General features: G+C 36.7%; 1 protein-coding gene across 1 annotated transcript in view; it reads right to left on the minus strand.

Annotated features, from left to right (window-relative positions):
• Nucleotides 1-14,372, minus strand: part of CPAMD8 (C3 and PZP like alpha-2-macroglobulin domain containing 8) — a 140,303-nt gene that overhangs the window by 91,722 nt on the left and 34,209 nt on the right. The window contains exons 5-10 of the mRNA XM_063455440.1: nt 7,862-7,914; nt 5,857-5,874; nt 5,177-5,231; nt 4,041-4,154; nt 1,864-1,948; nt 825-933 (exon numbers count right to left, since the gene is read on the minus strand). Coding sequence (XP_063311510.1) covers nt 825-933; nt 1,864-1,948; nt 4,041-4,154; nt 5,177-5,231; nt 5,857-5,874; nt 7,862-7,914 — 434 coding nt within the window. The remainder of the gene's footprint in view (nt 1-824; nt 934-1,863; nt 1,949-4,040; nt 4,155-5,176; nt 5,232-5,856; nt 5,875-7,861; nt 7,915-14,372) is intronic.

Below are 14,372 nucleotides of genomic sequence, written 5' to 3' on the forward strand. Positions count from 1 at the left end.
CAGAACAAAAAATGTGACTGAATCTGTAAAATGCTGTGGGCAGCGGTCTGCCTACCGCGCTCAGGAAGGTACATAACTGATATTCCATGAAATATAATAGGCAAAATCCACTCATTTATGCAATGGTGAGGAAGTGGAAGAGCATAGTGCACTTAAGTACTTCCCATTGTGTGAAGCCAAATCATCCTCAAAATGTAAAATAAAACAATCCTCAGCAGAATATGAGACAGTTTAAGCCTCAATGCAGAAATATACATTGTGGTCAGTAGAGCATCTGACACACATGCACAACCAAAGGACCACTTAACTCAACACACCCTTTATGAACTTTGCAGGTTAAAATAGGTCCCAAATAGGTTACAGAATCCCTATCAATCTTGCTGAATAAAATAAATTACATTTCAAGCCACTCCTGAAGATGGTAAAACACAACTTGTATTAGAAGACAATCTAGGAGGTGATGAGCTAAGTCTTTAATTTTGTTGTGTGTTCTTCCTACACCTTGTGAAATGGACCAAATATACCACATGTTAAGGTTCTTGTTGATTCTTACCATAAAATCATATAAAAAGATAATATAGAGATTGCACTAGAACCGCACTAAATGTAATGGTAGAATAATCAGTACTTTTCATTAGCCAACCTAATCAGTACTTTTCATTAGCCAGTTCTTTTCTGTGTTTGATGTTACCAATGCACCACCGTTTTAATTGCAAAGATTAAAAAAAAGCAAGATGGTAGATAAACGTGATTTTTTTGGGGGGGGGCTAATATGCCTCAGGAAGTAGTCTTCAAACAGAACATCTAAGATGGGTAAAACTTACCTCCATGGTTTTGAGAACTTGGAGTCCAATTTCATGTCTGTAATACCCAACACCAGTAATTGTCATATTGATTACCAAAATTCCGCTCACAGGCTTCCCAAACGTATATCTGGTATAAGAGAAAACTAATTATATTTTGCTTAAATTAACATTTTCATAACAACCAAATAGCAGCGCAATAGTAAGTAAGATAGTAAAGAAGATAGAAAGTAAAGAAAGAAAAAAAGCAAAGCAATAAACATCAGAATGTGTACAGACAAGCAAGACTATAGGACAACTCTAGGATTATCCAGCACTTTAAACATTCTCATAATTAATAATTGTAAATGGAACAAAAGAATTAGAGAGTGAAGTATACTCCTGAAGATCGGATTTCGAGTGCATTTAGTGATCAATTTATAATGTGCAAAAACAATAGGGTTCCATACTCCGTTGAATTGTAGCATATATCTTAAAGAACTTTTAGGAAGAGGGATACGGGGTTGCAAGATGTTTGGGATGGAAAGGGAAGGTAATGGGGAAAAAAGAACTGACAGTATGCATATAAATGGACAATAAGTGCTTAAACCTTTGCAAACTAACTATTTAGAAGGGTAGAGTTAGGTTAGCTGGTGATGGATCCAAAATAATGCAGAAAGGTTATGGGGGAAGTATATATTTTTTTGGACAGTCTCTTTAGACTTATGGATGACGGTATATGGGACAACACTACTATTTTTATCCACATAATGCTAGACCTAACCATATCAGCAGCTGAGGAACACATCTTATTATTAACCATCTGAATGGTACTCTCTTTATCTATCTTGAAAGGAGGCAAAGCAGAGGGGGTTCTAGAGTTTTTAGAGCAAATTGTAGAATTTATGAGCATGTATTAAAGTGTTTCCAAGAGAGAGGCATTATTTAGCTCATGAAGAAAACAAGAGAAACTGAATAGTAAATTAAATAAGAAGGAACCAAAAAAATAAAATTAAAAAAATAATGAACTTATTGCAGCCAGATATATTGCAAGCAACTTTACAATAAAAATGTTTTATACCTTGCAGTAACAGAACCCTTCTCACAGGTGCCGATATCTCGAATATATGGAGGAGGAGAAATCACTAGCTCAAACTTTGGCAGAACTGAAATAAAATTATAAATACATATATTGCAAGTTACTTGGTCATTCCAAACAGCATTATGTGCATGAAATATGTAATAACTGTGCATAGCTTTAAAAAAAAAAAAAAAAAAAAAAAGCTATGTATTAGTATAATGAAATATAGGCTCATGTAAAGACATAACATATTTTCAAATCAAGCTAATAAGACTAACTTCTACCAAGAAACACACTAACATATGTTGTTAAAAAATATGTACTTTTAACATCAACATGGACTATATTTAAAGGTCTGTCACCTCAAAACTATTTTTTATAACAACCCTTTCATCAAGTACTGAAAGGAAATATATATCTATTTTAACCCCTTAAGGACCAAACTTCTGGAATAAAAGGGAATCACGAGATGTCACACACGTCATGTGTCCTTAAGGGGTTAAATGAAGTATAAGTTATAAAAAAATAAAAATGAGGAAACATTTTTTTTTTGTAAACTTTTAGTATATGACAGAATCTTTTTAAACCAGAGGCATAACTAGAAACCATGGGGCCCCAGTTCAAAAACTACCTTGGGCCCCTCCATACGTCGCCCCCCCCCCCCCCCCCCACACACATGCAGACAAACAGATATACATGCAGACACACACATACACAGATATACAGAGACACACACATACACACAGATACGCACAGACAGATATACACACACATACATACAGACACACACACATACAGATACAGACACACATACACAAAATGAAGCAGGGTGACTTCCTTGAGGTCCAGTGGTGGTTCAGGCTGATGAAAGTGAGAGTTCCTGCGTGGCTCCCGGTGGTTGCTGGGAATAAGTGACCGGGGCAGTCACTTCCTCCCAGCATCTGATGTCACCTCAGAGGGCCAATTAATTTCCATCGGGTGGCCCTAACAGCATGGGCCACCCGACAGGCCACTTAACGTGTGACCCCGGCGGTTGTAACGCGCGGGTCGGAACACATAGCAGCGGGCACCACGGTCACCACTGCTTTCAACAATATACATACACCTTGAGTCATACAATGTTTGAAAACCAATAGTCTCTATAGTCTTTCTTACTTCTGTGCAAGGAGTGAAGAAGGGAATATTATGTTTTCAAACCCTACCCGACCAAAGGTCAAGGTTGTATTTGCCGCGAGGCAAACAAGGCATTTGCCTAGGGCTGCCTTTTCGCCCTAAGTACCCAGGCAAGTGCTTTGTTTGCCTTGCGGCCTGGGGGGGAGAGAAGCAAGAGGTGGCCGGCTGTTTCATGGTGTAGGCGGGCGGTGAGGGAGCGCAGTCCACTCGCGCACCTTTCTATGATGCCAGGAGCCAAAATATGACGTCACTCCGGCCCCGGCAGTGCGCGAGGGAGCAGAGCAGGTAGAGCTCAGTTCCCTTACCACCTTCATTAAGCGCCTTCCCGCCCACCCCCCCAGCCAGCCGAGCCTGCAGAAGCCAGCAGCACCGTTAGTCTGTCTGCCCAGCCAGCCCAGCAAGGAGCTCAACCAGCCCAGCAATGGTGAGTGTATGAGAAAGTGTGTGTGTGTCTGTCAGTCAGTGAGTATGTCTGTGTCTGTCTGTCTGTCAGTGAGTGTGTGTGTCTGTCAGGGAGTGTGTGAGTGTGTGTGTTTCTTCTAGGGAATGTGTGTGTGTGTATGTATGTCTGTCAGTGTGTGTCTGAGTGAGTAAGTGAATGTGTGTGCCTATCAGTGTGTGTCAAATCAATGAGGATGTTTGTGTAAGTATGTGTATCTGAGAGTGTGTGTCTGTCAGTGAAAGTGTGGGTTGTTTAAACAGTGTGTGTGCCAATGACTGTATCTTCAGTGAGTGTATGTCAGTGCATGTGTCAATGAGGGCATGTGTCTGTCATTTAAAAAGTGGCCTTGATATGAAGTGGTGGTGCAAATTTAGATTAGGGGGTTCCTGAATTTAGTCATGCCTAGGGCAGCACAAATCCAAGATACATCACTGCCAAAGGTGCATATATATTTCTAAGTATTTTTTTTTACATGTACTACAATTTTTCTATTGTTTTGCAAGAAAACATTATAGGTCAATATAGTTCTAGTTCCATGCTATAGCAACCATTCAACACTCACCATATTTCTGCACAGCAAATGACTTGTTGTATACGTGACCTTGCGTCTCTGCAAATATTAGCCATTCACCATACACAGGTTGGTCAGATAGTGGAAAACTCATATTAACAACACCTAGGAAATTAAGAAGATGCTCAATGGGAAAATATAATATATTACAGAGAAACAAAGTAAAACATAAAACCATGTGGGACAGACAGAAAATCACAACTTTCTTATGTAACTATATGCAGCTATAAGAGTTCTAATGAATATATGCAATGCTAAAGAATATAAACATGCACACATATTAAATCTACAGATGATTTAGAAACAAAAATGTATATTTAGCTTTTCATCTTCGAAGGTCTTAAAGACAAACATATTTTGGGACACTAATATATGTAATACATAATGATAGTTATAAAATCAGTGGTTGCGCTTGCTGGACAAAGTGCAGCATGATCACAGATAATAGTTATGTCTATTTAACGCTGACAATGCCCCTGAGAAATTGGCTTCTATAGTTTATGGGAATTTTTTTCCAGCTTCCCAAATTCATAGTCCCCACAATTACCTGCCAAACTCTCTCTAACACTGGTATCTACATAAAGATTACACAATCAGTAAATAAAGGGATTTAACAATTAGGGGTGTGCAATGTCCGTTAGATAAGCCTACAACTTAGAGAATATAAGAGAAATCTATCAGCAACTTAAATATCTGTAGGTAGATTTACAATTTATGACAACATTCTAAAACCTCCGTTATTTCTAAAAATCGGTTTATCACTGATGAACTAACATATCTTTTGATAGTTAACAAGGAATGGAATTTACGATGGTGAGCAAATAGTCTAAATGAAATTGAGAGGTAAGACAAAGGAGTGTAAACTAACAAAATAGGGCATTATAGTTACATGGGAGTGCTTTTCAGGACTACATTTGGAAATCTCAGAGCAGGCAAACAGTCTGTTTTTTGTAATTAAAGTTTTATTGAAATGTTTCACAGAGACCAACATTTTGGTGCCTGTCTGAGCCTTGATGACTTCCAGTTTCAGGCAAATAGTCTGGTTTTAATTTTTCTTTCAACTGTTATGACCTGTTTAGAGTCTGTTTAAAATAACTTACTAAATTATTACACTTTTGTCAACTCACCACAACAGATAGGTTTTAAATCAAGCCATTGAATAATTCTAGAGCCTCGAGGATCCTGAAGAAAAGAAAAATTGAAACAATCAATTATTTATTACCCTAAAACATAAGTCTTTGACCTTCCTTTTTTTTAACAACTCAAGCAACAGAGGATAAAGGATCATTGCAGACCCCAAATCCATCTGCCATTATCCTTTGTTACTTGGTGAAGTGTCGAGAAGACTTTTCCTCCTTAGATGCTAGTAACCAGTACATCCTACTTAGTCATCCAGCTTTACTAGTTGCCAGCCTTTAGTTTAACATCTACCATTTTTTGTTTTGCAGATAACCAATATGTGATGTATATGTTTTTGTGATATCATACTCATTGGCATTTCAGTCTAATACAGCTTGGCTACCATATGTATGCAGTAGATAAAACATGAATGTTATTGAATTAGCCTTAGTTTTTTTTTGCCTACTAAATCTGTTAAAAGTTAAATTTCAGGGTGACAGATTGGACATTATCACAAAACATTCTTTGTCCATCTCTGTCAGTCATTGCTTTGTGGCTTTGTTTTTACATACACATTCAGATGAAACAAAAACCATTAGTTTAGGCACAAAAAAAGAAAATATACATTCTTTAAAGCTTTAGAAAAACACTTCACATGTAACAAAATCAAACAAAACAGATAACTCACCAAAATATAAGCATCAATCTATACGGAAAGAGAAGACAACATCAATGTAAAGAATTATTCATAAAGCAGAGAAAGGTTTCTATGCTGGGCATGAAAACTCACGAACTACAACTAATACAAAACAAATTCACTGAAACTGGGAACACTGTACTAAGAGTTGAGACAAATAACTAAAATTATAAACTAAAACAAGATTATTTCTATTTTATACATACATGACCAAATACATGACCTTTCCTCATGCAATACTGTAAACTGCCATTGATCTTGCAGTAAGAAGAATATTTTGTGGCAGTTGAATGGAGGAATAGACACATAGTATCAAAAGTAAGGTTTTGAAAATGCTGGAATAGTTTGCAGTAAACTATAAAGCCTTTTTTTTTAAATGTTTAACCTATTACACTGTTCTCCTGTTAAAAATGTTTGTTCTGTCCATTTGTCATGGAATCAGCCCCATTTGTGGAGTGTCCCTTTAACCCCTTAAGGACCAAACTTCTGGAATAAAATGGAATCATGACGTGTCACACACGTCATGTGTCCTTAAGGGGTTAAAGGACCACTCTAGTGCCAGGAAAACATACTTGTTTTCCTGGCACTAGAGTGCCCTGAGGGTGCCCCCACCCTCAGGGTCCCCCTCCCGCCCGGCTCTGGAAAGGGGAAAAGGGGTAAAACTTACCTTTTTCCAGCGCTGGGCGGGGAGCTCTCCTCCTCCTCTCCGCCCCGTCGGCTGAATGCGCACGCACGGCAAGAGCTGCGCGCGCATTCAGCCGGTCGCATAGGAAAGCATTTACAATGCTTTCCTATGGACGCTTGCGTGCTCTCACTGTGATTTTTACAGTGAGAATCACGCAAGCGCCTCTAGCGGCTGTCAATGAGACAGCCACTAGAGGATTAGGGGGAAGGCTTAACCAATTTATAAACATAGCAGTTTCTCTGAAACTGCTATGTTCATAAAAAATGGGTTAACCCTAGCTGGACCTGGCACCCAGACCACTTCATTAAGCTGAAGTGGTCTGGGTGCCTAGAGTGGTCCTTTAAACCTCACTCCTGGTGCTCAATATATATGCCAGGTCCCTGTCTAATTTATTGACGTTATGCCAGTCCACGTCCTCCGAGAGACATTTGTTTTACACGTTTTACATATTTTTTGCTGCAGACCTTTTAGAATAGACTTTGGGCTAATTAGAGTCACACTACCTACTTCTTTTTGCTCTGTCATTGTCTTAGTTATCGGAGAGTGCGCTTTGACTTGTGGTGTACATTATCTAGTTTTGACTTGGTTACATTTCAGACTTCTCTGAAGTCCCTAACTTTGGCTTTGATTAAGGTTTACCTGTATTTCTGTATTCTTGAATTTGGTCTGTCTCTGGCAGTCTATACTTGCATACTGTATGCTATACTTTCATACGTTAGGGCCGGCCACACTAAGGAACGGTTTACATGTTGGGGTGTTTAGCCTTGACACCATTTAAGACTGCCAAACTTAACACAATTATAGAATAATCTTTTTGTACAAAATGGGAAATAATTGGGATGGCCCACTTTGTAAAGAAAAGTGAATTGATGACAACTCAATCTACAGAAATCTACTGTGAAAAACTATTGAGAATATGCTATTTTTATCAAATAAATGACTTGTTTTATGATAGTTATTATGGCAGTACAGAACAAATAATTGCTTAAGTATAATTAAAATATCCTTGTGGAAGGCTTCCATTGAATGTAATGGGATATGTTTCATCGCAGTATTCCTTCAATTCTGTTTGTGTGTGTCCATAAACAAACACAATTAAAGGGACATTTCTGTAAAAATAATATTCTGGATTACTTCAAAATGTTACACTCACTCTTGTAAAACCATTCTCACTTATCTTTTACAACAACTCATTTTCTAAATAGCGTATTCTATGGTATTGGATGGAGAAAGTTCATTGTGCGTGGTATCACTATTTCAGTCAAGTGTTTTAGAAAATATTTGCAATAAGAAGCACTGATGGTTAATTACCTTTCCCCTGGTTGGACGAAGATTAGGTGTTACCATATACATATTAATCAGCACTGTTGAAAATAAATACATTTAGTAAATTGACAGGTTAGATACAATGGGACAAACAATTATTCAGATCCAAACTATGAGAGAGAGAGAGAAAAAAAATAAGCAAAAACTGAAAACATAAATCTTGTAAATAGTGCAGGAGCTCTATAATTTATTATATGATACAAAAACATATATATATTTTTTAAAGTATTATTCTATATATATGTAGCTTCTATTAAAATGATATATTTCTAGCTTCTATTAGAATTATATTATTTAAATATTTCTTAGTAAAATATATGCATTGGCAAGGGCAAACTTAAAAATACACGCACTTTGTTACTGAAAATAATCACTTTTCAATTTTGCACAAGATAATACATTATAAGTAAGAAATTATACTCTGAATATCATTCGGTTGCATCAAATAAATCAAATCTATTATCATCACCAGCAGTTTTTCAGACTGCATAGGGTGAGATTTAAAGGGCCACTCCACTGGACATATACCAAATACATTTTTAAAAAATCACTGTTTAGTAGATATACCCCAACTGAACACATGCATGCTTTTTATTGTGCAGTTTTTCCATTGGGGCTATTTCTAAAACCAGCTTGCACAACCTGCATTTCTCCTGTCTGCAGCCTTTACAAGCCCTCCCCTCCCCCCCCCCCCCCCCCTCTAACCTAGCCCAGACTTGTGGTTGCCCAATTACAGACTTCCCAACGCAGCTCAATGAGAAGTCTTGCAAATCAGGTGCTCTGAGCAATTACTGCCTCTTGAGTTTAGCTCCACTGGTCTAACCAAACCAGCAGGTTTCAGAACCTGTACTTGAAAGTCAGGAGGCTGTAACCAGGTAAATTTATAAAAGTGCCAATTTCTAGTGAAATATGCATTTTCTGCAAAATGAAAAATGGAGACACACTCTTCACACATAAAGCTTTTCAGCAAGCTAAACTCTGGAGTGTCCCTTTAATATGAGAATTAATACCATAATAGCTCTTCTTAACCTGATATTGATTGGGCACAGGACATGAACCTAATTTGTAGTCCAGTGACCTAATTTAAAGTTTGCAGGGTTATGATGATGTGCAACCCCTGTACCTCGAAAGAACATTCTGTGAACTTACAGCCAGAGCATTCCATTTCCCAACCAAGATCACAGCCAACAGTGCAATAAACTGGCATTGAGACTTCGGGAACTTTACATTTTGCTGCCAAATACCAAACTCATGTACAGGGTTAAAATACAGTTGGTCCCTCTACATTGGGGAAGCAGAGAAGAAGGCTGTCACTCACAGTGCACAGATCTCCTACCTCAACACAAGAAACCAAGTACAGTACAATGGAGCAAACTAGAAATGTACAAAAGAAGTAAACAGTGCTAAAATAGACCAATCCTACAACTAGGTAAAACAGGAGGCAGCAACCTAAAATAGGGTTCCCTCTAAGCCCTATGAACAAAGGTAATATGCAAGACAAAACAAAAGAAGGTTGCGCCAAAGCTGGCTAAAGTGCAGCTAGAATGAACAAAGTCCAAAGTGTACGTGGTACCAAAACAAAGTCTTTAGTTTGGCCTGATTGGGCACCGACGGCCTATGTGGAGGAGTGTTCTCTCTAAGGGTCACGTGAAGATGGCTTTCCAGGATCCGTATGTAAAGAGAGAAACAGATAATAGTGCAAATGCGTCTGATAAGAGGGTTGGTATGCAGGGAGAAGAGATCTATGGTATGGATCCCTGCATACCAACCGTCTTATCAGATGTCATCTGTTTCTTTCTTTACATACGGATCCTGGAAAGCCATCTTCACGTGACCCTTAGAGAGAACACTCCTCCACATAGGCCGTCAGTGCCCTATCAGGCCAAACTAAAGACTTTGTTTTGGTACCACGTACACTTTGGACTTTGTTCATTTTAGCTGCACTTTAGCCAGCTTTCGCGCAACCTTCTTTTGTTTTGCCTTGCACAGTACAATGGACGCTCTCTACCTCCTTACTAGTAACAAAAAGTGATCAATGTGGAAGGGGGTTGGAAAAGTATGTAATGAAGTTATAAAGTAACCATGATAGTGTTTATGTATTTAATTTAGTATGTTTATATATGAGTTAATATGAATTTGTGTCAGTGTGTTTATATACAGGTGTGTGACTATGTATTCATGTGAATGAGTTTAGGTGTTTTTATTTGTCTATATCATGAGTGTGTGTGTTTGTGTATGAGTGTTGTCAATGAGGTAGGTGTATACAATTGATTCTCTATGCGGATGAATGGCAAGTTACGAGTGTGTATGCTAATGTTGTGCTAATTAGAAGCATGGCCAAGCCTTTTAGGCAATTGAGTTTGGTAGTTATGTGGATGGGGTACAATTTTACAATTTTGTTTTTTTACCCGCCGGCACCAAAATGTCTTGGACTATCCCAGGGAAATATTGTAACTGACATGTTTAATAAAATGTTGAAGGTTCAATAAACAAAGGGAAATATTTGCAAGAGCAGATTTCTGAGAAAATAAGAAAATGTGAAATTGAAGGTCAACATCAATCATCAATCACAGAACTGAATAATGACTTTTCGGCACTTGGAAACAGGAGGGTTATGAGAACAAGATATCCACTGGTGTTAGAAAAGGGATAGAAAGCAAGAGTCCCTGATGTAAAAGGTTTCTGCATCTTCTGCAAAGAATAAGCAGTAATACAATATTTTAAGATGTTTTTATAGTTTCCTATACCCAATTTGGGACTATAATTAAAGGGGAACTGTTACCGTACGGGATTTTTTATTATGTTTCTTATTCCAATATTTATATTAAGGAGAAGTAACCGTTACCATTTAAAGGATTCCAAAATGTGCACAATAGGACAATATACGGATTACTGCTGGTTTATGCGCAGATTAAAAGTGCTAAGCCAATATATCATTCTGTTAGTCACGCAGTAACACATTTGACACATTTTATTCTGTACATTCTAAGCATTCCCTGCTTTACATTCTAAACATTCTAGACACTGAAACTTCAATTGTGATTTGCACATTCCATTTTCCACATGGTAATAATTACTTCCTGCACATTTTAGTGACTGAACATATTTTCATCACATTTTTTTGTATTGCATGTTTAACCTATTAGATGCATTCAGCCTTTTCTATAACAACCATTATATTTTGCAGAATATATTGATGGATCTCTACTTATCTATCTACCTATCTATCTCTCTCAGTAGCCATATTTAGAAGTTAGATGTATGCAAAATTGACAGAACGTACAGCACCCAAAATTTTGTTTAGTAAGAATGTTTTCCCTGGTTTGTCAATATAGACTCATTAATCACATTAACACAAAAAATGCATTAACTTAAACTAAATTAGGAATATATGAATAAATGCTAAATGTTCTGGAACAGCTATTAACCCCTTAAAAACTGAGGCAAATGTGGTTCTGAACAAAACAAAACCTGGCATTTGAGATATACATCTCTACAACTATAATTTACCTCTTTTATATTAAGTGCACACATATGTATTATATATCTTTTTTTTTTACTGAGCTTTCATTTCACATCAAATATTTATCTATTGAAACATAACTTTAAAATCTAAAACAAAGTGTGAGAAATTAAGACCTTTTACTTTTCAAGTTCTGCAAGGTATTTCTACATAGAGCAGTATTGTGTTGTTTAAGTGTATTTGTTGAAGTGAAAGAGACACACTTTTTGGTTGAGATATTTGCATTTCGATTTACTTGGCTTGGATTTGATCTATTTTCCCTCCCCTTGTGTGTTGTGTACATACGAACTTCATGTCTGTCCCTGCCATGTCAATTATGCAAGATTAAACTTACAGTAAATATTTTTGCTACTGGTGTGGCTAAAAGTATGCCCTCTGGTATTACAATTTTTTCCCCAGCATGTCTAAAGTGGATTTCAGACATCTTGTCATAGACAATGTGTGAGAAAGCATTTATCTTGCTCTTGCCTCAAGGGTTGTCTAGCCCTTACGCTATGGTGGCAATGCCTGGCAATTCACCTGCAATGCTCAAATATGATTTGCACCTCTGTGTTGGGCAAGTGAATGCACATGCTCTGAGCCGACATGGGGAGGGTGGGAATTAATATAAATAAATATATAACATACAACATACATCACACTCACTCATTCACTAAACTGCAGTTTTGGTGAGCTCCCCCCCACCTGGGTTTTGGTGAAGGTTTTTTCCTTCAGTTTGGTCACAGCGGTGCGGCTAGAAAGGCAAATTGGGGGATGGAATGGGTTGGTATGTGGAATAGTAACATTTTACTTAGGAGTATTAATGTTTTAAAGATGGTATTGGTGGGTTTGAGCTGGTTAGTTGTTCAGAACCTGGGGGTATATGGGTATCTCGTTATACCCCTACTGTTTGGATCTGTTGGAACTGGTTTATTTTGGCTGTGTTATAGGTTTAAGGTATATATACAATTGTTATATAGTTATGTGAAAAATGCTGCCATATAGTTCCTTAATTAAGGACATTTCTTTGGAACATCAGTGAAGACTAGGACAGTTTATATAGTATCCTAAAATCTGCAATTTATCAATGCTTTCTTCTTTCCGTGGTATGTATCATAATCCCCTCTCCTGTAAGCAGGGGAAAGCGAAAATAGCATATGTGGATTAGCAGTATAATGCTCCAGGTGTTGTCATGAATTCCTCTGAATATTTTGATAAGTACCTGGCTGTTGCTTTTATAGAGTTTGATAATCATATGGTGAATGCCTTTGTCTCTAGAAAAACTGCTTATTTTTCATGAAACTATTAAAAATAAATAAATCTGTAATACAGACTGGGCCAGAATATCACGCAAAAACAAAATGAACATGCATTGTCTCTGAAAAACTATGTAGGCATACACAATTATGCAACTAACTGCTGAAAAACAAATGCTATATCCTTTCTTATAAAAAGGATAGCAGCAAGCCAATACTTACCAGCACTCCAGTAAAAAATGGAGCTGAAAATGGGTGGTGAATATGAGTTTTAAAAGGAACAGGGTATTGCTAGATTTTCTAGACTATTCGATCCATTGGATCAAGATCTCCAAATCCCTTCTTTTAATAAAAGGGAAATGGATATTGGTAAATCTATGCCCTTTATAGAATGGACTAGAGCTACTCAATTAGTAAAACAATCTATTCATAATGTAACTTTAATGGAAACCCACTTTAAATTAATCTATAGGTGGTATCTAGTCCCAGTTAGACTACATAATATCGATCCTACCCATACTAAAATATGTTGGAGATGTGGATTAGAAGATGGGCCTTGATATCATATTTGGTGGGAATGTTCTAGTCTAAACAACCTAAAACTGCAGATGTTTGAATTGGTAAAATCTATATATGATGACATAAATGAAATTAGTCCACAAATGTTCCTATTCAGTATTGGTCTTCCTACACAAGATAGTAATCTAAGAAAATTATTGACTCATATATTTCTGGCAGTTAAAATCTATATTGCTAGAGTGTTGGAAATCCCCTACTCCTCCTGAGTGGCTAGAAATTTTGACTCAAATTGAATTTCAATATAAAATGGAAACAAGGAAAATGGATAAAATTTGGTCTCCCTGGACTTCCATATTTTCTAATACTAACTAGATACATCTCCCTGTTGTTCTCTTCTCTCCTCAAAATCGACCAGAGTATGTGTTATATATATATATATTTTTTTTTTTTTTTTGTCTTGTTTTTATGTTTATATGTAAATTAATTATTTGAACTTTCCTATAGAGGTGTATGACATATAGTAAACGGACTTGATATTTTATATTTATATATGTATATGATGTCTATATTTTGTGATACATTTAATGAATTATTTGGACTGATGATGTTATATAGGATAAGTAACTGTGTTTTTTTATGTATTCGATGAAATTTATATTGAATAAATAAGATAAATATAGAAAAGGAACAGGGTGCTCTTTAAGGGAAAAAAGATCCGTCCCTACACCGGATATAAATACATAGTAGAAATAACAATAACCCCAAGGCACACCAATTTGCACATAAAAAATAGTTTATTTATACATACAAAGTACATCAGAATATTTTAACAGAAGGAAAGTGCATAGCCCAATAATAGTACCAAAAACCACAATAGTACGGCTATGAGGTCCCCCAGAGGAAGGCTTCATAGCCGAAACGTTGAGGTTTATATTTCTCCTGCTCTGGGTCAGTATACCTTTTTAATAGGGGATTGCATTTAGCACTTTACTATTGTGGTTTTTGGTACTATTAATGGGCTATGCACTTTCCTTCTGTTAAAATATTCTGATGTACTTTGTATGTATAAATAAACTATTTTTTTATGTGCAAATTGGTGTGCCTTGGGGTTATTGTTATTTCTACTATAAAAATGGCGATGATTGATTCATTTTGAAGAGATCTGTTTAAGTGCATTGCTGAACTATTTACTGGCTCAGCAATTTTTTACTACACCTGT

The sequence above is a fragment of the Pelobates fuscus genome, chromosome 5 (assembly GCF_036172605.1).
Source record: "Pelobates fuscus isolate aPelFus1 chromosome 5, aPelFus1.pri, whole genome shotgun sequence".
In the NCBI taxonomy this organism is placed as follows: Eukaryota; Metazoa; Chordata; class Amphibia; order Anura; family Pelobatidae; genus Pelobates; species Pelobates fuscus.